The following is a 25,303-nucleotide window of genomic DNA, read 5'->3' as shown; positions in this document are numbered from 1 at the left end:
CGACGCAGCACAACTTAGGAGTGAATGGGGGCTGACGTCAGTGATGAAAAATCTTGCTTTAATGGTTTTGTCCCCCCGAGTCACCGGTGCCACAAACACACCTTGAATGGGCAGCGGTGTGTCACCACCAAAAGTAAATATCTTGGCCTTGCACATAGCCAATGGGGGCGGCCCCGGGATGGCCTTGTAGTGGTCAGTGGCAAGTACGCACACAGAGGCGCTGGTGTCAATCAGAACCTGGGTGGGGACACCCTGAATGTCCAAGATGCACGTCGGTTGACGCCTTTTCTTTGCCCCTGTTGCGAGACTGGAAATGAAAAAAATCTCTTCTTCCTCCTCTTCTTCCTCGGCAATGTTAAGCCTTTGAGTGTCCTGCTCCAGCGTGGCGATGCTGCGTTGTCTCCGAAAGCCACCCCTACTCGCCTTTGCTGGCCCCTTGTGCGTGGTCACCGGGGCGGCTGCGCAACACATTCGGGCATAGTGACAAGGATTGTTGCACCTTCCACATACTCTCTTCTTGGCCGGACAGTCCTCGGAGTGGGGCAAATCATAACCACAGTATTGACATATGGCTGCACTCCCCTGCGCATGGGCCGCCTCCTGGTGCTTCTGGCTCCATCGTGCTTTAGACGGGGCCTGTCTCCCCACTGCAAACGCTTCTTCACATTTGCCTGGGCGCACAGCTGCGTCCATCTTTGCACCCCTCATCTCGGCAAGCTTATACACCCGACCACTGTGCAATATTTGAGCTAAAGTCATACCCGGTTCCCGCAGAATCTGCCTGCGAAGCTTGCCAGAGCTGCACCCTTGGATTACTTGATTGCGGATCATGTTCTCCTCATTTTCCCACCTGCAGGTGCTTGCCATCTGTCGCAGACGTGCGCAAAACTTGTCGAGAGATTCGTCCACATGCTGCTTCTCTCCGCAAAAGAGGAACCTCTCGAAGTCAACATTAGATAACGGAATGAAATAGTTCTGGAGCGCCGTTTTGACAGCCGCATATGTCACCACCTGCAAGTTCAGAGACTCATAAATTCGTAGAACGTCTATGCCTGCTGAATATAGTAGAGTGGTCCTATTCGCATCGTCGTCGGTCTCTCCGGTGGCTATGAAATACATATCTAACTTCTTGATCCACAAAAGCCATTTCGGGCCGAGTTTCAAGGGTGGGCCCGAGATGTCAAACTTTTGCATTGGGAGCAGAGAGCCCTGTTGCCGCCGCCTCACTGTGGGTGGCGCAGTTGCTTCTTCGTCGCTGTTCGCCATGTTTTCACAGGCCGCACAGGTACCTCCCGCTGTCTTGGAGGCCGCAAACCTGACTTTACACGGACATACACATACCTTGAAAAATGTTCTAGCGAGCCTCCACCTTGGCACCTGCCACGAGCACCAGAACGTGGTCTGAATAGACTCTTCAGCTCTCCACCATGAAGAGCCCCCACCTTCCTGGTAGTTTCTGTGTTTCTCCTGGGTGGAGAACCACAGGGGTTCCAAAAATTGACGATTTGGATGTTCTTCAACACGTGGGCAGCGCACGAGCACCTGTGCGGGCCGCTACTGCCTCACGCGTGAAATTTCAAATGGCCGCCATCACTCGTGTCGGGTCCGTGGCATGTTCGAGGAAGAAATGTACCGTTGACACGCTCGCGCATGTCGGAATATCCCCCTTTTCACACCCGTCCTCCTCGCCAATCTGATGGGCTTGTCCGTGCCTCGGGCCGCCCCCTACTAACATACACGCATGCACACAATCACTGAGCCGACTGCGCGTAGGTCTATGCTCTCCAAGGTCCCGGCGGCAACTGCCGCACGGACCGTCTTTATTACAACCGCGCATACGTGGGCCACAACGAGGCTGGCGCATGCGCGTCAACAACTCAAGACGTCACACTGAGGTAGCCCAAACCAATCAAGGATGGTCTGGCGGAAGCGGGCTTCCCCGAAGAATTTTTTTAAAATATTGCTTTGAAATAGTGCATTTGAAAGGCACTTTCTTTGAAAAATTGGTTAAAAAGATAGCGTTTTCAATGGGGTTTGCAGGGAAACACATGAACAAATATAATCAATGCAAGTCATCAACATTGCACTCAGTCACACACCCACTTACAAACACAAACCCTTGCATACACGCACACACAATTTTCTTTCCTGCAGCTCAGCCCTGGATTCTGGTCTACTCTGCCTTTCGCTGTCTACTCTATTGAAGCTGCTCCCATGCAGCATACAACAGGAACCAGGAAGCAGAGAGTGCTCCCGGATTCCTGCATATGTGCGGAGGAGCCGAAGCAGCTCCACCATTCCACCTGTTGGACCCTGAATATGTGGGGAGGTGCAAGAGCACTCCCTTGCACATTCAGGCCTGAAGTACCCCAGCCTGCATCCCCAAGGAGCCATGCAAAGATGGGGAAGCAAAACGTCCTGGCCCTGTCTGGCTCATTGGGCATATGCGGGGGAGACCGTGTTTCCCCTTCCCAGTTCAAGCCCAGGAGTGCTCCCTCAGCTGCTTGCTGCAGCTGGTGGAGCACTTAGTGTTTTCACTGGGCTGATTTTTCTCATCCATAAACGAAGCGGGTCAACGATCCTTTACCCATTACAAATGAGCCGCCCCAAGGGAAAGTAGAAACATCTTTTTTCACAGATTGTCATGTCTGAAGCAGCACCGCAGCCACTTAAAAAAACCAAGCTGGAGAGTGAGGGAAAGTCGTGTACATCCACCTGGTCTGAGAAGGATGGCCAATGGAGAAGAGCAGGTTCATGGTGAGAGAGGATAACCATTAGAGATTTTTAGACTCGTGTTGTCAGTGATGGAAAGATCTTTCGTCTTCCCACAACACTATATGCCGGGAATGTTAGTCACGAAAGCCAGAGTGAACTGACTAAACCTTTTGCTACAACGCTGCTCGTTGAGAAAGAGAATCTTAAACTCAAAGCTATCATTTGTCCAAAACCTGCTGTGTTCTGGTAAACAGAGTCTTAAAGTCTAGAGCAAACTGAATCCCAGTGGTCGAAAACGTTGCATACTAGGAAAGAAGGTAACCAAGCCCCGAGTGGTTTGAAATGCTGTTTGGCTAAACATGCTGTCTCCTGGGAATTTGACTCTTAGCACCCAGGGCTATATTTTGTCTAACAATGCTGCGTGCTGAGTAGGAGGATCTTAAAAGCCTAGAGAGAAAGTAATTGAAACTATTTTGCGCCACTTCCTCATCTCCTCTACTTGAATGCCTGTGCAATACTGCCAGAAACATGCACTTGACACTGTTTATTTAGGACCCTTGTTTGAGAATCCAACATGGAAGGCTTAATTGGTAATGCATACAATGTCTGACTGGAATGACACCCCCATGAATCGGCATGTGGGATACAAAGTAGACTGTACTTGTCGTCTGATGCAGTCATACTTGCATGCAACCATATGATTTGTAGATTGTTGTGGCTTCCCACTCAAGGGGGCATTTTAAATGTCCCAGTAAAATGCCTGAATCATAGGAACCTCAGCCAGCAAATTTGAATCTGTGCAATATTCGTGCATTTGAAGCACAAAGCTGGGGAATGTGAAATGATGAAAGTAGGCACCTTATTGTGAGAATACACAGAGTTTTATTCTAACGAATGGACCCTGTAGCCACCCTGCCACCAAGCCCCTTAACAGTTCAGAATGTGGAACCCCGGGCAGGGATAAACACCTCAGGGTTCCATTACAACACTTCTCCCCCTTAATGGTGCACAACACAGGAAGAAGGGGAAAAAAAACAAGTAACAGAAAAAGAAAATCAAACCCGGAACAAAACTGATGTCAAAAATGTCAAACAATAATACCCAGCATGTAGCCATAGAAAATAACAATGGGGTGCACAATGGAATGGGTGCACAATGAAATAAATTGCAAATAACAATTAAATGGATGCACAATGAAATAAATGGCAAATAACAATAAAAATAATGGCAAATCGACATCTCACTTTCCCAAACTCCGCCAAACATAGTCCCTCAACTTTACAGGGGGCAACCTTATTGTCGGAACCCTACCCTCAACAACAGCCAAACCGATAGCAGGCTCCCTTTCACCGTTCCCTCCGTTCTCACACTTTTCCCCAGCCATCGCAACCTTCACGCCACCCATCTCCTCGCATGCATCTTCACTCACCTGTACACCCTTAAATTCGCCCGAACAGGACCCTTAACTAGACACCCAAGTGAAATCACTCAAATTGCTCGACACCGACACTGTGGGTGCACCTCTTTCCACCACAATCCTCCTCTTGCTCCACAGCGAGCCATCATCTGGAACCACGTACCCAGTGCTAACCTTTTCCACAGTGCGTGGAGATATATAGACACTCCCACATTTGGCTACAAACCTAGGGTTCCTCACTTCTTTTTTTTTAATTATTTTTGTTTTTTTTTGTTTTAACCCCTTTGGTTTTTACAAAAAGAAACTTCAGACTTGGGACACCACTTTTGTCGTGCAAGGAGAGTCCGTGTCGAGCTTCCAGAAAGCCCTACTTCGTATTTGCCAGAGGCCCGCTGCCGTCAGGAGAGTTGGCTCTTTTGAGTGCTACATCCAACAATTTGGCTGTCATCCTGGCCCATCTGGGAGAGTCTCCTGCGATCAGCCGAAACCAGCAGGTTTCGTCGTCGAGTGCAGTTGCGTCTGAAGTAAGTGGTGCCAAGTATGCTTGCCTTTCTACTGCTAAAGCTGGACATGACATGAGAAGGTGGCGGATCGTTTCCACTTGGTCTGGGACATCACATAAGCGGCAGTGGGCGGCAGGCACCCGAGTTCGTGCGGCCAAAATTTCCTTTGTGTTCAGTAAGTTTAGCCGAGCTCTCATGAAGGTTTTTCTCAAGTTCTTCTCTGGGAATCTCTCGCAATATTTCAGTGGGACCTTTGGCCGATTCGTAGTGGGTGGTAGATGTTTTAGCGATTTGTACTGCAGGATCTTTTCGGTGGTGTGGATCCAATCTTGATTTTCCAATTTTTCCTTTACCCTCCCAGGGTTGTTTAGAAGCGTTTCAGTCGTACATGCCACTTCTTCCAGTTTTTCGAGTATTTTTCCGACCCATTCTGATAAAGGTTTGCAGGATCCCTTGGAGATTTCTGCTTCCATGATTCGAAATATCGGCAGCGAGCTCTGAGACAGAATTTTCCTGTAGAGTTGCACAGAGCTTTGGATTACCACTGAGGCTAGAGATGGTAAGCCTAAGTCGCGCCGTATGGCTGGCATGGGTGCAGATTTGGGCAGGGCCAGCACTGATTTCCGCAGGTATCCTTCGAACTTAGTCCAGATTTTAGGTGGCAGGTTTAGGTACGCCGCCATTCCGTAGGTTAGGGGTGGTACTACTTTGGTTTTGTAGTACTGGAGTGCTGGTGACCAGGAGAATTTTCCGAATTTGATGTCTACAGCATGGGTTTGTGCTGTGAGGCTCTGGGTTTTTTCCCACAGAGAGTTCAGGAAGGAGTTGTCTTTCATTGTGTTGTCGATCACCACTCCCAGGTATTTAAATTCTTTGACTGTCTCGATTTTTGTCTTTTCCAGAAACCATGAGTGTGTCATCTGGGTTTCCTTCGTGGTTTTGCAGAATGAAATGATTTTGGTTTTCTTTATGTTGATCTTTAGGTTATTGCTGTCCATATATGTGGATAGGTTAGCTAACTGCCTTTGGAGGCCTATGGCTGTCTGATCCAACAGGATCAAGTCGTCCGCGTACCACAATCTTGAAATCTTGGCTTCTCCCAGCTTAGGAGGAAAAGATCGCACCTGTTCTTCCGTTGTTTGAAAGTCGCCAATAAAGGCTATGAACAGTGCGGGCGCTAGCGGGCAACCTTGTTTCACTCCTCTTTTCATCTCAATCTTGTCCGTAAGTGTTCCTTGTTGGCATAGGCAGACTCTCAAAGATGTCTTCGTGTGCAGGGACATGAATGGGTCGAGGATCAATCTTGGACATTCCCAGTTTGTTAGTTTGGACCAAAGTTTGTGGTGGTCCACTGTGTCAAAGGCCTGTGTTAGGTCAATCATGGCCACATGGACATTTGGCGTGCCTCCCTTCACTTTTGCCTTGATGGTATTGAGGATCAGAAGGTTTATTGCTGTTCCCGCGCCCTTTTGGAAGCCTGTCTGGAAGATGTCAAAGGCTGGTGAGTTCTTAGCCCATTTTTTAAAGTGGGTGAGTATCAGAGAAGCAAACATTTTTCCAATGACGTCCAGTAAGACGATGGGTCTGTAGTTGGTCGGGTTGCTTCTGGTCCCCTTTTTATAGATTGGCACAAGGACTGCCTCGGTCCAGCTCTTCGGGATCTGTTTTCGTTGGGCGCATTGTTCGAACAGCTCTCTGATCATTCTAGCCCAGGCTTTGGGATGTTGCTTCAGATCTATGTTGGACAGTCCGTCAGGACCCGGGGCCCTAGATGACTTTAGGCTTGTGATTGCACTTAGGATGTCTTCCATGATGGCCACGTTGGTCCAGCGCTTGTTAAGGCCCACTGAGAGTTGGGGTTGCGTAGTGGGTGGAGAGCAGGAAGGAGGAAGTCTGTAGAGTTCCGAAAAGTGTGTAATCCACTGTTGTTCTGTGATGTCGCAGAGAATCTGGTGGGGATTCTGGCCGATAGTTGTTTTTAGCAGGGACCAGAAGTCACGGCTGTTCTTTGAGGCCCACACTTTTAGCATGGCCTCTGCGTCGTTCTGGTATAAGTTTTGCCGTTCTTGCTTGAGCCATGCTTTGTAGGTTGCTTTCCCCTTTTGGTAGGTAGTCCAGGCTTCTTTGGTGTTGCTTTTTGTCGCCACTCTTTTCAATTTTCTGAGGTCTTTACGTTTGGCTACTAGTGCTGTGTTGAACATGTGGTTATGTTTGGGTTGGGGCCGCTTCTTCCCCCCAAAACTCACTTTGTGAGGCACCAATATGGACACGTATTCTGGCCGAGGGCCTTCCCTGCCACTGTTTGTGTTGGCATGATTTCTGCGTAGTTTTGACTCCAATGCGTTTATGTTTCCGGATGTCAGACAAATTTGATTTTGTTGCTTGTTGACGCCGATTTTGAAGGGATAGGATAGTCGCTCTTTGACTTCTCCTCCCTATGACAGAAGTAAGAGGTTGTGGTCGCTTTCTCTAGTTCTTTGTACTTTGAAGTCCGCGAAATATGGAATAAGACCTTCTGTGATGAAGATGTAGTCTAGGTTGGCGGCTGCAGGCGCTCTTTCCCATGTTGGAATGTGCACGTCGCCTTCTTGTAGTTTTGAGACGTTGTGGAATTGTCTAGACTTCATCAGGGTCAGCCATGCTTGGCCTCTCTCGTCGGTTTTCCTCAGGCCCAGGGGGATCGTGTTGCCTGCCGAGTGTGATCCACATTTTGCATTCAGATCCCCACATATGATTATGTTGGGGATGTCGTGGTTAACTCTGATTTCGTCGACGGTGTTAGCTACTTGTTCACAGAATTCTTTCGTTGATGTTCTTTCTGGGTTCCAGTATAGATTTATTATGGCGAGATCGGAACTAGTGCGACAATTTTTCTCCTGATCATGATGATGCCATCTCGTTAGGGTTGCTAACATACCGTACTCCTCACAGATTTTGCTCTTCGGTACGATTCCTGATCCTAGTCGCACTGCGGTTAGTAGTCCCGCTGAGGGTCTTCCCAACATGGGCCTCTGAGCTGGAGAGACTTCGATTGTGAACCCATCGAGCGTTGGTTTTTCCGTTAGCCATGTTTCTTGCAAGCAGATTACATCGAAATGATTCAACTTTATGTTGCTTGGTTTGGTTAGGTGAAGGTAACCTCTTGTGTTCCATGACGCCATCTGTAATACAGTCTTTTTCTTGAGTTGGTCAGAGATCGTTGTCTGTGTCTTGTTGGCGACGGCGTCATGGGTTGACTGCTAGTCCTTCTTCTTACGACCGAAGGTGTCTGAGATCCATTTCCATGGTTTGGTTGATGTGGATGGGGTTTGAGCTGGTTTAGGGTATGTTGTCTGTTCCCTCTTTGCGCGGTAGCTCCGTGGATTTTCCTCTCGTCGTCTTGGCTTGTTTGGTGTTGTGTTGTTTTTCCTAGACCACTTTGGGGGGTAGTCTGACGCTTTTCCCCTTACTTCCCTTTCTCGTCCAGGCGAGGCCTCTCCTCTTCTGTTTTCTTTTGTAGCAGTTTCAGTTCTTGCGTCGTCGTCAGATTTTGGTGGAGCCTTCCTTTCTGATCTTTCCGCGTCTTCTTGCTCCTTTCCCACGCTCTGTAGTTTTTCTAGTTTCATGCCCAGGCGATGTAGATCTTTGGATGCTTCGAGGGGCCAGTCTTTTAGGTTCTTTGATCTTATGTGCAAGTATGCTTTGGCTCTGTGATCTCTATGATAAGGTTCCACCAGGACCAGGTCGTTTGTTGAGAGATGGCGTAGCATATCAATTTTCGCTGTTATTTTTAGAACTGATCTTCTATTCAGAACCATGTAGCTGTCTTTAGAAGAGATTTGCTCCAGTTTGAATAGTGACGTTCCAGCGAGTTTTAGCTCATTTTTGGCTGTGGGTTTTGTTGGTCTGCCATCTTCCTTGTAGGAGTTTCTTCGATGCTTTCATAGATCGTATTTGCGGGTCTGCCCTGAGCACCGTTCTGCCTCTCTTTTCTGCACTGGATTCTGTTCTGCTTTCTCTAGGGATTTTATGGCCTCTAGGACAGTGCTGGGTGTGCTCGAGCGGGGTCTTTCAGATCTACTTGTCAGGCCCTTTCCTTCGTTGGATTCCTCCGTGAGCAAAGGCTTCCCCACTTGTTTCCGGGCGCCTGTCAGTGTCTGCTTCAGTTCTTCAGTTTGCTGTGTGGCAGTTGAGGAGGTCACTTCAACACAGTCCGAGTGGTCAGAAAAGTTTGGTGAGTCTAAGGCTGGCTCGAGATGGGGGACCCTTGTGTGGCTTCCGGCTGGTCTTGCCATTGCTAGTTACTAGCCATGTTCACACGGCTATGTTGCTTGTTATCGGTGGTTCTGGCTGGTCTATCATCTGAGGAGCCTACCCGCCCTATTGAGGTACTGGTAGCCGCTCTCACTAGGGCATCAGATGGACTCTTGGGTGGGACGCACAATAGCGGGCCGTCCGTTAAGTGTTTAGCAGAAGTTTTGGTCATAGGAGCTCGTCTAGAGCCAGGTCGTGCTACTGGTGACTTAGCCAGTCCTTTTGTGAAGATTGGAGCCACTTCTTTCTTTTTACTCTGTCTTCCGTCTGGGTACTTCGAGAGATCGGTGAACTTGTGTGCCGAGTTTGGGGTTCCCTGTTTGACAGTTCGCTCTCAAGTTTCGTTAATTTGTCTTCGAGGCTCGTTTGCATGTTGTTTGAATTCCGTTCGACAGCTGTTACATACCCTTCTATGAAGGTCAGTTTGTCCTTGAGTGAGGCGATCATAGATGTGTTGTCCTTTAGGGTCTCATGGATCGACTCGTAGAGCTTGCTAAAGGGATTTAGCACTATTGTGAGGGCCGACATGATCGATAAGAGGTCTGTCTTTTTTTTGATGATGGTGTTTCTTTGTCAGAGACTCCAGAGAAATCACTTTGTCTTCTGTTTCTGATTGGCGTATGAGCTCCTCTTTCATTTTGATGCTGAGGAAATCTCTTGGAAAGTCTTTTTTCAGCTTCTGCAGTTGTGTCTTGGATGTTGGCTGAAGTTTCAGCCCATGTTCTGTTACTGTTAGCCTGGATGTATGGCCTGGTCCATGCGTAGGGCTCTTCGACCTGAGACTGCCTGATGATGAGTTTTGGTCTGTCCCGAACCTCTGGGCTGTCGGAGGCCGCTGGGACCTGGGCTTGAGGTTGAGCTGGTGGGTCTTTTTCGATCTCTATGATCGGGTTACTTTTCCTGGAGACATTCTGAGACTCCGTCGTGTCTTGTTGTGTTGGTGTTACGTTTAATTCACCTGGCTGGTGGGGCTCCACACTCGTTGTTTCAGTGGTAGGCCTTTCACTTATCTTCGGGGCGCTCGCTTGCTTTGCGTTTTCTGCTGTTAGTGTAGGATCTTGTGCAATAGTTGCGTAGGGGGGCTTTACCCTTCCTGCTTCTGTGTCCTGGTTCATGCTGGATGTACTACGGGCATGCCATTTGATTCTTGACGTTGGTTTCTCCTGGTTCTGGTCGATTTTTCCGGGCTTTGCTCAGTGGGGATGGATCCTGAATTGCCTCCAGTATTTCGGCATCCGACATCTCTTGGTCTGCGCACAATTTTCTCTTGTTGTGTTTTATGAAGTAGTCCCTCAGGGTGGCCGAGAGTAGAGGTGTTGATAGCCCCTTAGTACCTCCTAGTGTTTTTGGGCCTACTTTCCTGCCTTTCTTTTTTTGTGGTTTGTCGGCCATTGTCTTAGCTTTGGTCCTGGCCTTCATGGTTTTTTTGAAGATTTTGGGCCTGGTAGCAGTGTCTTTAGTTTTGTTGAGTTCTTCATCCTGTGATGTGGACTGGTCAGATGGCGAGATGGCCTCGTGGTTTACAAACGGTCCAATGGGGTCTATGCCCTCTGAGCACTTTGCTTGAGCCTCTTGTGGACGTTCAGCCCTTTTTTGTTGTACCTCTTCTGTTGTTTGAAATCGGGTCTCTGTTTTTTCAGAGGGAGGGGCTTGATGGAATGCGTTCGCTCCCTCTGCCACTTCGAATACTGAGTCATCAATGTTTCCCCTGGCTGGGGATTCCACCCTGTCTTCGTTGTCTGATGCCCAGGATTCAGTAGGGCTGAGCGTGGTTGATGCGGCCAGTTTTTTTAAGTCTGTTGCCTGCTTGTTCGAGGTACTGGCGCTGTTGTGTACTGTGGCCATTGCCTGGCCATGTCCCGACCAGGTCGAAGGTTGTCCGCCCTTGCCACAGCGATTATCCATAACCGCCAGGTGGTTGCCAGGCGCCGTGGGTAGAGGGTAACGCTGGGGCTGGCACTGTTCGGTGTCCCCTTCCACAAGAAGCACTCCCCGCCATGCAGACCCCTGCCAAGGCCGTCCTCCGACAGATTCTGGCACGGTGTCACTCGCCGAGTCGGTACGCAGGCTGGGAGATTGTGGTGCGGCGATGGAAGGGGCTATCCCTTCTAGACTTCTGGTGTTCGTGGCTGCTTTATTTTTCAGTTTGTGCCCTTCCATTCCTAGGTGGGTTCTCGTACGGGGGGCATTCAAAGCTGTTTGTTCTGTGGTGCTCTGCGCGCTTTGGGCGAGAGAGGTGTGCGCATGGGCTGCATTTTTCTTGCTCTGCTCTTCTGGGGCCAGGGCGGGGGGGGGGTCGGGCTCAGCCCGCCTCGCGCTGCATCAGGCTCGCTCATGGTGGCTTCTGCTGCTGTACTTTTGATTTGCAGGCTTGGTTTCCTGACGCCGTGCTCGATCTGCGTTTTGTCACTACGCATCCAACGGCCTGAGTCCGCTTCGGTGGGTGACAGCGGCGCCATTAGTCCGTGCTTGCCACGCGGAAGGAAGCGGTGGAGAAAAAAAAAAAGCAGGAGTGAGGTGTCCGGGACTGGCGTGGGATCGTAGTCCGTCGGCGATGATAGATGGTCTTGTGCGAACCGGTAGGTGTTTCTTGACCGAGCTGGCTTGTTGGGGAAGGGGGGGAGGGAAGGAGGGGAAGGGGAAGGGGATGGGGGGTAAGGGGAGAAGGGAGAAAGGGAGGACTCACTAGGCTTGTCTCACCTCCGGTCCGGTCCCCGGTCTCCGGTCTCCGGTCACTGGACACTAGACACCAGTGCCTTAAGTGGCACTACAAATCGAGCCGGGGCTCATCCAGGGGGCGTGGCCTAACGGCGGGGTCCTGCTGGCCCATTAGGCCACGCCTCCTTGGCAAGCCCCAGCTCAATGGGCTACTGGCACCCCTGCTAGACAGCCTTTTGCAGAGATTAGCATCCTCTCCCCCTTCGGGGGAGAGGATGCTAATCTCTGCATTTATTTTGTATAGGCTTGCCTGGCAGGGGACTGCGCCTCGCCTATTCAGCCTTAATGGTGGTGCTGCCCCTCGCCAGCTGGGGAGGGGCAGCGTCACCATTAAGGCTAAAAGGGTAAGGCCACTGGAAGCAGAGGCCTTTTTCCTAAAGACTGAAACTCCCGCGAATCCGCGGGAGATTCAGTATTTAGAAAGCAAGGCCTCTGCTTCCAGCGGCCTCACGTTTTCTCCATAATGGTGGCGCCGGCCCATGTGCATCCCTTGATTAAAGGGATGCCTCACAGGTGTGGCGCCACCATTACGGCTGAAAGGCCTTTTTTTCTGAAGCCTGAAGCTCTTGCACACGAGCGAGAGCTTCAGGCTGTAGAAAAAAAATGCCTTTTCGTGTAGTGGCCGGGCTGTCAGGGGAGATTAGTGGGCCCCGGCAGGGCCCCGCCTCAAAATGAAATTTCCGCAGGCCCCGGCCCACTTAAAGCCCTGCTAGACACACTGTGCCACACACCGCGCCGTGCTCCGCGCATGCGCTGTGCTTAAGTAGAAGGTCAGAAAGTTCCGCTCCGCTCCAGCGGTAGCAATAGTAGAAGGACTTCTCACAGGAATCACGCAGGAATCACGGAGCAAAATGAACAGAGGTCTGTCCTCTGTCCTCCACTAGACACACTGTGCCACTAGACACAATCAGCCACCTTTACACCAATGGGTTTCTTCCCCTCTTGCTGTGACTTGACTCTCTTCTGCCGGGTACGCACCCTCTCCAACACATCTGACATATTCACCTCGGTGGGGTCTCCTCTCGGAGTGCAACTATCCTCAACCTAGAACCCACCTTCCTGCCTCTCATGAGTTCAAATGTTGAGAAACCTGTAAAATATGATGGCGTACACCTATAAGATGTCAGTGCCTACAACACCATAACATTCCACTCCAAACCATTTGCAAAAGCCAACTGAATAGCCCCCTTCACAAACCTATTCATCCTCTCCACCAAACCGTTGGCGTACAGATTGTACAAAGCCGTCTTGTGATGCCTGATGAGCATGTTCCTCAAAAACTCCTGCATGCAGAAAGAAACAAACTGGGCTCCATTGTCAGTGACAATACCAGCTGGTACACCATCCCTGTCAAATACGTTGGTCAAAAACGGAATAATGTTCTCTGTTGTCACAGTTTCCAATGCAATAGCCTCCACCCACCACAAAATGTAATCCACCAACACCACCATAAATCTCAATCCACCTCCAAGTCCTTCCATGGGACCCATAATGTCCAATGCCAACTTTGACCTCACTTCACCCGGAATGTCAACAGGATAAATAGACTGCGGCTGCACTGTCTTACTTTTATCACTCACTGAACATGCTATGCACTCCTTCACAACCTCCTCCACATCTTCATCCATTCCCAGGCCACCGATATGATTATCGCGACCTCCTTTTCATTAAGGATCTGCCCAAATGGCCTTCATGCACCAACTCAACAATCCTGGGCCTTAATCTGAGCAGTGGAATCAACCTATCTCCTTCAGAGATCCTCTACAGACCCTCTGCCAACTCACTCAAAACATGCATATACGCCTTCCCTTCGTTTTTGATGTTCACACTCTCCCACCCGGCACGCAAACCTTCCCTGATTCAAGCCAACTCCACATCATCTGCACACTCTCTCTCCCATTGACTGTTGTCAACTTCAGGAAGCACACAGGTGACCTGGGTATTCACTTTGCACTCCGGCTCCACCTCTAGACCAACCCCAGGCAACTGGGACAAACAGCCTGCCACCACATTCCTTGAACCAGCAATATTCTCCACCCTGAAGTTAAACTCTTGTAGATCAACCATCCACTTGGCAATCCTGGGGGAAACAGACCCCATGCCCTTAGTGGTCAACACATATGTGAGTGGTTTGTGATCCATCCGGCTCACGTAAGGGATCCCCCACAAAAATGGCCTGAATTGCGTAGATGCCCAAGAAGCCGCTAAAGCCTCCCTATCAATCACTGCATAACACCTCTCTGCATCTCTGAAAACTCTAGATGCCAATGCAATTGGCCTGAACTTTCCACCCAGCCACTGATCCAACACCGCTCCTAGACCTACATCACTCACATCCACTGTAAGCACAGTCCTAGTCTTCGGATCAAATGAGCTCAACGATGGAGCCATGTCCACATCCTTCTTCAATTGCATAAACTTTTCCTGACAATGCTCTGTCCACACAAACGTGACATTTTTCTTCAACAATGCACGCATGCACACAGTCTTCTCAGCATACAAAGGAATTAATGTTACATAGTACTCGGTCATTCCCAGGAACAACCTGAGGTGCTCCTTCTTCCCTCATCACCTTAACGAAATCTTTCCTTGGTTTTATGTCATCCGCATCCAACATGTGCCCTAAAAAGTAACACTGGGAACCCCCACCTGACACTTTGCCAATTTGAAAGTTATGCCGCAAGATTTGCATCATCTGCAGCACTCTCTCGTCATGTTCTCTCCGGTCCTTGCCCCACACAAGTATACCATCTTGGAAGTAACTTACTCCATGGACTTCTCCAAACAATGTTTGCATCAACCGCTGGAAAACAGTTGATGCGTACGCCAAACCAAACAGCATCTGACAAAATCTGTATGCCCCAAACGGCGTGGCAAATGGTGTGAGGGGGCGAGACTCCTCGTGCAAGTTTATTTGATGGTATGCCGAAGACAAGTCAAACGTGGAAAACCACGTAGCCTGCCCTAGGGTTGCCAAAAGTTCACTTATATTAGGAAGGGGATGTCGATCCACCCAGATGCTCATATTAAGCTCCCTGAGATCAACACACATCCTGAGACCCCCATCCTGTTTGCACGCTAAAGCCACGGTGACAACCACTCTGAGGACTCGGTCTACTCTATTATCCGTGCCTCCATCAACTTGGAAAGTTCGACTTTCAGACCTTCCCTAGCCAAAACCGGCAGCTTTCTCCCTTTATGTGCCTCAGGCACTGCCCCTCTCTTAAGTATAATCTTACGTGAAAACCCATGCAACATGCCCAGTTCATCTGAAAACATGGTGGGAAACACATTCTTCAAATAATCTGCAGACACTCTCCTCTCTGCTATACATGGCTCTTCCACACTCAACACAGTAATGGCTTTTCCAGGTATATTTCTATTTCAAAAGCGGCTTGCTCGTCCCATCCCAGGACACTGCCTCCTTTGTGCGCTACATACAACCTCCCTTCAGTTTTGCACCCCTTGAACTCTATTCAAGCCCATTTGTACCCCAGGACTTTGATAGGCACTTGTCCATACACACTGGGATTGATGTCAGGAGGTTGGAGGGTTGACACCCCCTTTCCATAACTTTCCTTGTATAGTTCAGGTGAAATCATAGTGTGCGGTGAACCAGAATCTGCCAACATTTCCATTGGTACACCATTTACAGTTAATATGTTCCACGGTCCTTTCCCGACTGTCCCTTCCACATGTCACAGCACTCCTTCATGTGCCACACTGCTCACACGCCCCACCATTCTGTTGCCACCCTTTTCTAACTCTACCATCCTGACCACTTGTCTTCCTTGCACACTGCCACTCTCACTAATCAACTTGCACATTCTGGCATAATGCCCCTTGGCATTGCATCTCCTGCACTCCACGTTTAAGGCCGGACCTTCCCTGGCCCAGGAGGAGTGGCCAGTCCACCCACACTTTCTACACACTTCTCTTCTTCTGACACTGAATGGCACTCTGCCGCTCTTGTTGGTGTGGTAATCGACTTTTTCAACTCTACTCCTGGTCTCGCCACCACCCTTCTTGAGTCCTAGCACAGTCTGCACTGTCTCTCCTTGTGCCATCCTGTCCCCTTTCTCGTCGCCACTTGCACACTAGCGCGGGACTCCTCGATGGCTGTTGCTATCTCAATCACTTTATGTAAAGGAGGGTCTCTGTCAATCCATAGTCTCTCTCTTACTTTGACATTACTCGTTTTCATCATCACCTGGTCCCTTATGTGTTTGTCCAATACACTAGTGAATTTGCAGGTCGATATAAGGATATGAAAAGCAGTAATGTAAGAATCGATCGATTCGCTGCCACTCTGTGCTCTGGAAAATATGTGGTATCACTCCAACCCCACATTGGGTCTTTTTTCAAAACACCCCTCCAATTTTTTCAAAGCTGTCCTGTATAGGCTCACTACTTGTTCTCCTTCCCAGCTGCCAGTGATTCGTACTTCCTCGCCAGGTAGTGTCTGAACACTCTGAGCCCTTCTGTGCCCAAACAATTCAAAAATGTTGCTTCTCTCTCGTCGTCCGTATGCTTAGCTCCACTGGCTGCTCTTAGATACACCTTAAATGCATCTACCCAGAGATCCCATAATACAGGAGGCTCACCTGGAGACGATAAGAATGCGAGAGGAGGTCTGGCATTACTCTGCTGAATGGTGTATGAAGTATTATGGGTTATGACCCAGATTCAATCTATTGTTGCACAGCGCTGCTATCTTGGATGGATACTTTAATAATCAACACAGGTATGCACCATAGTATCAGCTTCCAAACATTCACTGTGGGTGGATTCACTATTTTGCAGCTGATGGCTGGATTCACTTAATTGCAGCAATGTTGCAGCACTTGCTGTAGTGGAGAACAGACTTTTCCGCGCTGCAGCATCTAGTTGGTTGCCATGCCAACGCACAGTGACATTGTAGGGTCTTTTCCTCAGACCTCTACTTATGCCTGTGAGCGTCGGCGCACTCCAACGCTGGTATCGTCTGGTGTGCTCGTGCCAAGGTCCCGGCCCCTAAACCTCCAGTCCACGGTGGGGGAAAAAGGTTGACAGTGCCTGTATATAATGGTGCTGTCGCATCAGGTAACGGGTGGCAGGTTTGGCCTCCGCACCCTCTCCTCAGGCCTGGCTGGGCAACATGGTGAAGACAGAGGTACACAAATGCGTTTCATTTGGGGTTCGCCTTATCGCTCGTCGCCAGTGAAATTAGGAAAGTTGGCACCTTATTGTGAGAATAAACCGAGTTTTATTCTAAAAAAACGGACCCTGTGGCCGCCCAGCCACCAAGCCCATCAACAGTTCAGAATGTGGAACCCTGGGAAGGGATACACACCCCAGGATCCCATTACAACAGAATGAAGCCCATTGTCTGCATCCCCAGAATCTCCACATGTCCACCTACATCTCAGCCTGAAATGGAGTTTCATCTAGTAGGAGATTCTGGGATCCTAATGAATTGCGCCTATTTTTTTGCATCTGCAACAGCCCAGAAGGATCCACAAGAATGCATGTTAATGCCCCGTGGTATGCAGAAAACCGGGACAGCCCGTATTTCGCTACCTTAGGCACAATACTTCCAAAAACATGCATGGAATGGACCTTGGTTACACAAGTGTTGTTACAATCATGGTTCTCTTAGTGCAATTACTGTCAGCCAATTACAGTAACATGTCGACAAAAATAAAATATCCAGCGAATGCTAAAATAACAGAGTTTTCAAAAAGAAATTGTTGAAGCTCAGAGTATATTGAACTGCTGTTTGTCTGACAATGCTACATGCTAGGAAACAGAGTCATAAAGCACAGGGCTATCATGTATTTAAAACTCCTCAAACTACTGCCTGTTGGAAAAGTGAGTCTTAAATCCCTGAACTGTTGTTGTGTGTCGCAAACTGCTGCATGCTGGGAAAGAGAATCTTAAAGCTCAGAATGGTTACTTGTCTAAAATTACTTCCTGCTGCTAAGACAGTCGTAAAGCCCAGAAACGTCATTTGGATAGCAACCTAGCATGCAGCTGGGCAAGTGAGTCTTGAAACACCGAAGCATATTCTACCGTTGATTGTCGATCACACTGTATGCTGGGTAAGAAAGACTTACATTTCTGCTCAAAATGAACCGCCTTGTGCAGCAGACAAGGCAACCTGCGACGGCAAGTTTAAAGTCAAAGACATAAACAGAGAATTTACCCAAACAAAACTAGTAAGGGTTCGAGCCAAAGGAAAGAGCAATTATCAGAATAATACAATTGTTATTGTACTTTTAATGAGTAGTCTTTTGAGTAATAGAGTCTGACACAATATTCAAGTTATGGTTATGGGGCCTCATTACACGGAAGGCGGTGAGCCATGGCGCTATTAGCGCCATGGCTCATGCCGGTAAAATACCGACACCGCCTTGGCGGAAAGGGGATTTACCGCCCCATTCCAAGGTTGGAGGGGCGGTAAATCCCCCTTCCGCCATTGCCCTTCCCCATTCCCATTTCTGCCCCATAGGGCTCTATGGGAATGGGGAAGGCGCTAATTACGGCACCGCAATTTTGCGGTGCCGTAATTAGCTCCGAGGTCCCTTAGCGGGTTGGTTTTTAACGCCTGCAAAAAGCAGGCGTTAAAGCACCAACCCGCAAAGGGACCTCGTAGTACGGCGGTAAGGGTTAACAGTCACCGTTGCCATTAACGGTGACCGTTAACCCTTACCGCCGTCCGTGTAATGAGGCCCCATGGTTTTATGAATGTGGAGAGTTCTAGCATGTGCTGTTACAGAGCATGTGTGCGTTTATGAAATGCAGTGTTGATTTTGCATATCATGCTGTATTCTATTGTGTTACTCAAATATTTCACAACAAAATTGAATTGTAATTAAATTTAAAAGCATGCTTTCCCTTTCTTAGGTCAGGAAGCTGGTGAGCGATTTTTCAATCATTATCGCAATCCTGACGTTCTGTGGAATTGATGCCTACTACGGATTGGAAACCCCCAAACTCATTGTTCCCAGTGAATTCAAGGTTGGAGTCTTTTCTGTTGATTTCCTAAAAATGTGCTAAAAAACAGAGAACAATAGTTTTAAAAACTCTTTAAAATTGCAAGTTGTTTTTAAAAAAAAGTATTTATCAATGGCCCTTTTTCAAGCTTCACATTGGATTTCAGCATGGACGCATTGATTAGGTGGAGAGGTCAGAGTGCAGAAGGGGTAAAAGAGGGCGGACAAATGACAATGATAGATAGTCGCACAGCATGGTATTGGTTGATTCCTTTCATAGAATTCCTAACATTAATTTAGGTTGTTGGGAAACACGATATAAGACATTGTGGCCCTGATTCGTGGAATTATTTGCATATAAAACAGGGATTTGCGTGCCATTCAGCCCACAAATCCCCATTCGTCAAACCGGGATTTGCGTTCAGAATGGCGCGCAGATCCCCGTTTTACACGCAACTAATTCCATGAATCAGACGTGCCCTTCTTAGGTGTAGATGATTTGCTAGACAAAGAGAGACGTATTTTCTGGTACTATATTATATTCAGGGTTTGTATAAGTTTGTCTTGGCATGTGTTCTGGAGTCTATATAATAGTTCCAGGGTGTTTTTCGGATGCCAGTTTCGAAATCAGTGAGGTTTCAGTGTAGCTTGAGGGACGAGATGTGCACCAAACTATTCTCTGAGTAGTAATTGATGTCAAATCAGTGATGAGGCCTGGCAGTGTTACAGAGGTTAAGGCCCTACATGTGATGTGTAGGAGTGCCTATGCCACGGGATAGGACACATTACAATTTGTGGAGATTGATTTACCGTACTGTGTTTCCAACATTAAGCCACTGCTGTCACTGCTCATTAGGTTAGTTAAAGCTATACTATGACACATGCAAGCATGAATGGCTCTTGGTGTTTTCCAAACTGCGTGATTTGATTTCTCATGGGATATTTGCGAATATTCTCTTGCCTTATTTCTACGTTTTATGGGTCAGTGGTACCATGAAGAGAGAGTTCTCAGAGACATTCTAGCTATCTGGTGTTTCAATGTCTTCCTAATTTGTTCACATTTAATCCATTGACTGCCAACCCCTTCCTCCTATTGGCCCAGATTCCTGCGGCCAAGACAAAAAGGTTAAAAAAAAGTCTGCGTGCCCCTCTACCGAGAACGAACATGGCCAAAAACCCTGTTGTCTGGGACGGCGCCCACTCGAGAGGGTCTACAACTACATTTTAGATCACTGCACTGTAGAGGAGAAATATCCATTTGCATTTCAGTCTGATTCCACCCACTTGGTCAGTCTATCACCCAAATGCTAGGCAATTCTCCTCTAAACAAGAGTAGCAACAGTAACCCAAGACACGTGTTTCAGCCTAGTCCGGTCTCATCAGAGAGGTGAAACGATGCATCTCTAAGCACAGAGAGCAAGGAGTCCACGTCTGGATTACCCTGGATAATTTAGGGTGAAACCCCAAGTCCCTAAAAATTAAGAAAAAAAGTCTGGCAGGCCCACTACTGAGAACAAACACAGGCAAATGACATGTTCTCTGGGAAGGTGCCCACTCAGGATTGCCTACAACCACGTGTTAGCTGTGTTCATTTTCCGTAGAGGGGCTCGGAGACCTCTTTTTGTATGTTTAGAAACTGAAACACGCATCGGGGGTTGCTGTTGGTACTCTTGTTCAGAGGGGAATTGCATAACATTTCGGTGCTGGAATGCCCAAGTGGGTGGGACCAGATTGATATGAAAATTGATATTCCTCTGTGAAAGGTACAGTGAGCTAAAACGTGGTTGTAGATCCTCCTGAGTGGGCACCTTCCCAAAGAACAGATTTCTTTGCCACTGGGTTCGTTCTCTGTAGAGGGCTAACAGACCTCTTTTTGCATGTTTAGGAACCAGGGATTTCACCCTAAGTTACCCAGGGGTATCCACATGTGGACCCCTTTCTCACTATGCTTAAAGAGGCACAGATTCATCTCACAGGTGAAACTCGACTAGGCCAAACCACGTGTCTTGGGTTGCTGTTGGTACTCTTGTTCAGAGGGGAATTGCCTAGCATTTCGGTGCTGGACTGCCCAAGTGAGTGAGACCAGACTGATATGCAAATGGTTATTCCTCCAGTGATCTAAAGCGTGGTTGTAGACCCTCCAGAGTGGGCACCTTCCCAATGAACAGGTTATTTGACCATGTTCGTTCACAGTAGAGCCTTTGGCAAGAAAAAAAGGCTTGTGCTTTCCACGTTCTGGTTGCTGTTTGCAATCAGTGACACTTTTCACTCGTTATGATGAAACGCAAAATGCTATAAAGTGCGCATTGCAGCAGGCCTGACTATGGTACAAATGCAGTGGCTCATGTAATGAGTAAATGAAGTTTATGAACCGTAGAGGTTAAGATCATGGAAAAGGAAATTAACAGGCCACAGTCTTCCTAAAGGCTTCCTCTTCTTCCTCTCTTATACCTGAGTGATATTCAGGCATGGTGCTTTGCTAATGGTCTCTGCCTTAATGTCAGTAAGACCAAGATACTCCTCATTGGGACACCTGCTCCCTGTTTCCCTCCTACTCTCTGACTGCCCTTCTTGGGTTACCTCACTCTCTGGAGAGGCAAGAAATCTTGGGGTAATCTTCGGCTCCTCTCTCTCCTTCTCCCCTCATATCACTGACCTTGCCAAGAAGTCCAACTTTCAGCTCCACCTCCTCAGAGGCATTCTCCCTTTCCTCACCTTTCCCCAGAAGCTCAATGTCTCCAGAGCTTGGTCCTCTTTAGGTTGGACTACTGCAACCGCCTCTTCCTCAATCTGCCTCTTTCCTCCCTTCACCCTCTTCAACTTATGCAGAATAGGGCTGCAAGACTTATCCTTGACCTCAAGCCCAGGGACTGAATCTCTCCAGCCCTAAGAGCTCTCCGCTGGCTCGCGGTAGCTGCAAAGATGAAATGCAAGACCCTCTGCATCATCCACAAGGCTTTCCGGGGCCTGGGACCCTGCTACATCCAACGTTCCCTCCCTAAATACCTCCCTGCTAGGGTCCTTCGGTCTTCTAGCTCCAACTCTCTGCAGATCAGACGTTTTACCAAGCTGAGAGTGGGGTGTAGATCTCATTCATTGGCAGGAGCCTCCTCTGGAACAGCCTCTCTGCCCCTGTCAGACTTGAGCCGGATCTCCTTAAGTTCCAGAAGCTTCTCAAGACTTTCCTTTTCACCTCCTCCTTTGCTCTCCCACTCCTGTGCTATTGTCCCCCTGTCACTGTGACTGGTGCCTTGCCCCTTAGGAATCTTATAGGGACCAGGCCCTCCTCGACCAGTCCTCCCCAGCACCCCTAACCAGCACTTGCCCTCGGGCACCCTTCCCTGACTAGTCTGAATCTGTTCCACCCCTTTCTTGCACTAGCTGACCCTTACCTCTGGTTTCCCCCTGGCACTTGCCCTCCTTGGGCTCCCCCTTGCACTTGCCCAGCCCATGGGCCCGCCCCCGCCTCCCGCACTTCCCCCTCCCTCCCTTCCCTATTCCCAACCCGACCGCCCTGATCTTCCCCCTCCCCCAGCACTCATTTTTCACTGCACTTGCACAGTACGAATATCACAAGGCCTAGTAGAACAGTTTATTGTTTATTGTTTTCTCCTCTGCCCCGTCCCTCCGTTTTTGTCTTGTGGCACCTGAAAAACACTGCTGTATAGGCACCTAACAAATGTACAATAAATAAATTAAATAAATACAACAAAAGGGGCAGATAGAAACTATTTGTGGATCAGCAGCATGCAGACGATTTCCCTATAATTATGAGCAAAGCGTATATGTGGACCTCTATGATATCCTGTGGAGGCTTGGTTGTGGCCTGGTTCTAGCCCGCATGTACTCAGGGGTCAGAGGAACAGAGTGCCCTTATGAGCACAGGGAGTCAGACCTGACCAGTGCGAGAATACCAACAGCGAAGTTGGAGAGAGAAGGTAAACATAGCTGCGCTTGCAGCAAGGCAGCACAACGTCAATCTAAATACATCTGCAAATCACATACTGAAAATATTTTGGACCCCCTGAATGGTATTTCACCTGGTGCCAGGAAAGACAGCGACCAGAAAGGCAAAGACCAAGAGGATTTGAACTGGAACTAAAACAATGGGCTTTTCTTTACGCATCATAGAAGGTGCTTCCACCTGGAAGGGATGGACCAGTTCCAAATCAGCACCAGGAAGGAAGGCAGCTTGCAAGACAAGGAGAAAGTCTCCAGAGAGCAACAGCCTGAATAGAAAGCTGTTAGGTGGAGAAAACAAAGCACAACCCGAAGGAGTGACAGGAAAGTAGGGGTGATTCAGATGCAAACTCAGTAGAAGATCAAGAAGCCTGAACAACTCATTATGTTGCGAGGCAATATATACTGCTTTGAAAGGCACTCAAGAGCAGAGGTCATTAGTCATCCAAATATTCCAACCACTTCCAATATGATTACAGCTTTAAAGTAAGCTCAGGGAGCACAGACCCATGTTAAGGTCAGGCAATGACATACATGAGCATAAAATCCTTGCATGGTTTATGGGCAGCTAGGTGCACTGTAAACCAGTCCCCAGCAACTGGCAGCCCCACCAACTGTAGTTACAATATCTGAACAGTACTGGGCCCACCTTTGTTCCCTAATACTCATCATTTTCAGACATCCACAAGTTCAAAACCTGCTCCTTGCTGATCCAGTCTTGGCTGTTCAGTGCATTCTTGAAGCTCAACCCTTCCAACACCGAATTCCTACTCCTCACCAACAACACCATACACCCAGACATGCATACCTGGCTAACAGCCATGAACCATGAGGGCTTCACACCCAAGATCACTGCCTGTGACAAGTTCCTCGGGTTCCACATTGACAAACACTTCTCCTTCAAGACACACGTAGCTAGGAAAACTCAGGCAGCTTGGTAACAGCTCTCCCTCTTGCTGAAAGTGAAGCCCTTCCTCCCTCTCAACAGCTTTAGATCCACTGTTCAAGCACTGGTCCTATCCCACTTGGATGAGGGCAATGCCCTCCTCCAAGGCCTCCTGTTCTTCTTTTTGCCCCTGAGAAGTGTCCTACATGCGGCTGCATGCCTCATCAAGTGTCTACACAGATATTACCAGGATGGTGCCCAAGAGAAGAGGTCATGAAACCGTTCGCCCCTTTGTATCCCAGCTTCTGCTTGCATGCGTGATACAAGGGTATGAAGTGCTCCTATTACGTGTGTCAAGGAGCCGTTCTCCGTGTCATTTGGGGGCACAAATGTACAGATAGAATTGCCAATCTTGCGGCAAACCCCCCCCCCCCCCGCCCTCCATAGCCGTGAGCAGATCGAGAACATATCTGTTCTGGAGGGTCATCAATCTTATTACACGCATCTTGACCTTTATTGAGTTAAGACCTTGCATGGTTGTCGTTCGCTAGCTGTATTTCTTCCCACTGCACTATCTGCAACCACTTGGCATTAGCAGCCATCTGCACTCCAGGCAGTAGTAAAGCTGCTAAAAAGATCTCTTCTTTGCTGTACAGTCAATATTCATCAGGTATTTCTTTGAGCAGTTCTGATGAATCTTGAGACAGATAATATGATTTTCTTTTTCTGCACAGCTTTTCTTTCTTTTTTATCCGGTAAGATGTGAAAGATGGGGTTCTGCAATGGGCTTTTGGTGTGCCCCCATAATATTGGGCCTAGAGTTGGAGCAAGCATGTTTTTTGATCCCGCTATTAGGTGGTCTTCAGGGATCTCGATGAGCATTGAGTGCGGCGTGGTCAGCGAGCAGTAGCCCCTCCATGATGGCGGGAGGTGCAAGAACACCTGAAGTCCACATACCCAGTAATAGTCCTTTACTGCAGCTGTGCCTTACTTGATTTCTGGAATGAGCAAAATTGTGTCGCACTGTTGGTTGGCCCCCACGAAAACAGTTCCTTTGTAGTAAAAACAAAGTTCGTAAGTCTCTTGCTTTTGCACCTGTACTGGTTTCTCGATTGCTTCGATCCATGTCAGCTTTGCGACATGCTCATTCCAGAATTGTCCACATGCTTTATTCACTCGGGCCAACACTTCATCTCCAAAGCCCATGCGCGCTCCTGCCATACAAGTAATTTCCGTCTGTTGCCACTTGTTCGCCACAAGTCGCACTCCCTCAATCGTCAAATAAGGTCTTTTCAAATAGTAGACACTGTATTTTGCCCACATTGTGATTAATCGGGGTCCAACACCTCCGGCTGCTCACTCTTCACCTGGAAAGTGCTTCACAGCCTACACAGTGCCAGATGTACCAGGCATGGAGTCTCCAGAATTGGCATTTCCTGCGGTATTAAGACATTGGGGGCTGCCAATGCGTGTGGTATCAACATGCACATATAACAACTACCATTAACCCTCTTCCTCCCGACTGAACTAATGTCTGCATACCAGCTGTTACTCAATTCTGGGTGGTGCACATCTACTGTATCTAAGCCAAGTCCACGATAAGCGGCATATTTCACCCTTCTATTCTATCTTTTACCACAAATTAAAACATTTTTATATGCATCACCAAAAAGGCTGATCTAATGAAAACTTATTTTATAAAAAAGCATTAGGAAATAAGGAAAACAGTAAGGATTGAGTAATATTCTCAATATAAAATGGATCACTGTATGTGTTAGTATTATTGACAGTGCTGTTAACTGCACCCTGAACATTTGGATCCACGGCCGCAGTGTTG

At 48.3% G+C, this 25,303-nt stretch overlaps 1 protein-coding gene and 1 long non-coding RNA gene across 8 annotated transcripts in view; one reads left to right on the top strand and one right to left on the bottom strand.

The window, feature by feature from the left end:
* The window catches only part of SLC4A9 (solute carrier family 4 member 9), a 1,170,242-nt gene that overhangs the window by 1,008,499 nt on the left and 136,440 nt on the right, over positions 1 to 25,303 (top strand). For all 5 annotated transcript variants that reach the window (XM_069652671.1, XM_069652669.1, XM_069652668.1 and 2 more), the window contains one exon: positions 18,532 to 18,645. In XM_069652671.1, coding sequence (XP_069508772.1) covers positions 18,532 to 18,645 — 114 coding nt within the window. The remainder of the gene's footprint in view (positions 1 to 18,531; positions 18,646 to 25,303) is intronic.
* The window catches only part of LOC138581378 (uncharacterized), a 229,543-nt gene that overhangs the window by 130,220 nt on the left and 74,020 nt on the right, over positions 1 to 25,303 (bottom strand). The window lies entirely within an intron of this gene.

Source organism: Ambystoma mexicanum, chromosome 3p (assembly GCF_040938575.1).
Source record: "Ambystoma mexicanum isolate Mex_15411 chromosome 3p, UKY_AmexF1_1, whole genome shotgun sequence".
NCBI classification, from domain to species: Eukaryota; Metazoa; Chordata; class Amphibia; order Caudata; family Ambystomatidae; genus Ambystoma; species Ambystoma mexicanum.
The sequence above is the reverse complement of the archived record's forward strand: the minus strand, read 5'-3'. Positions and strand labels throughout refer to the sequence as shown.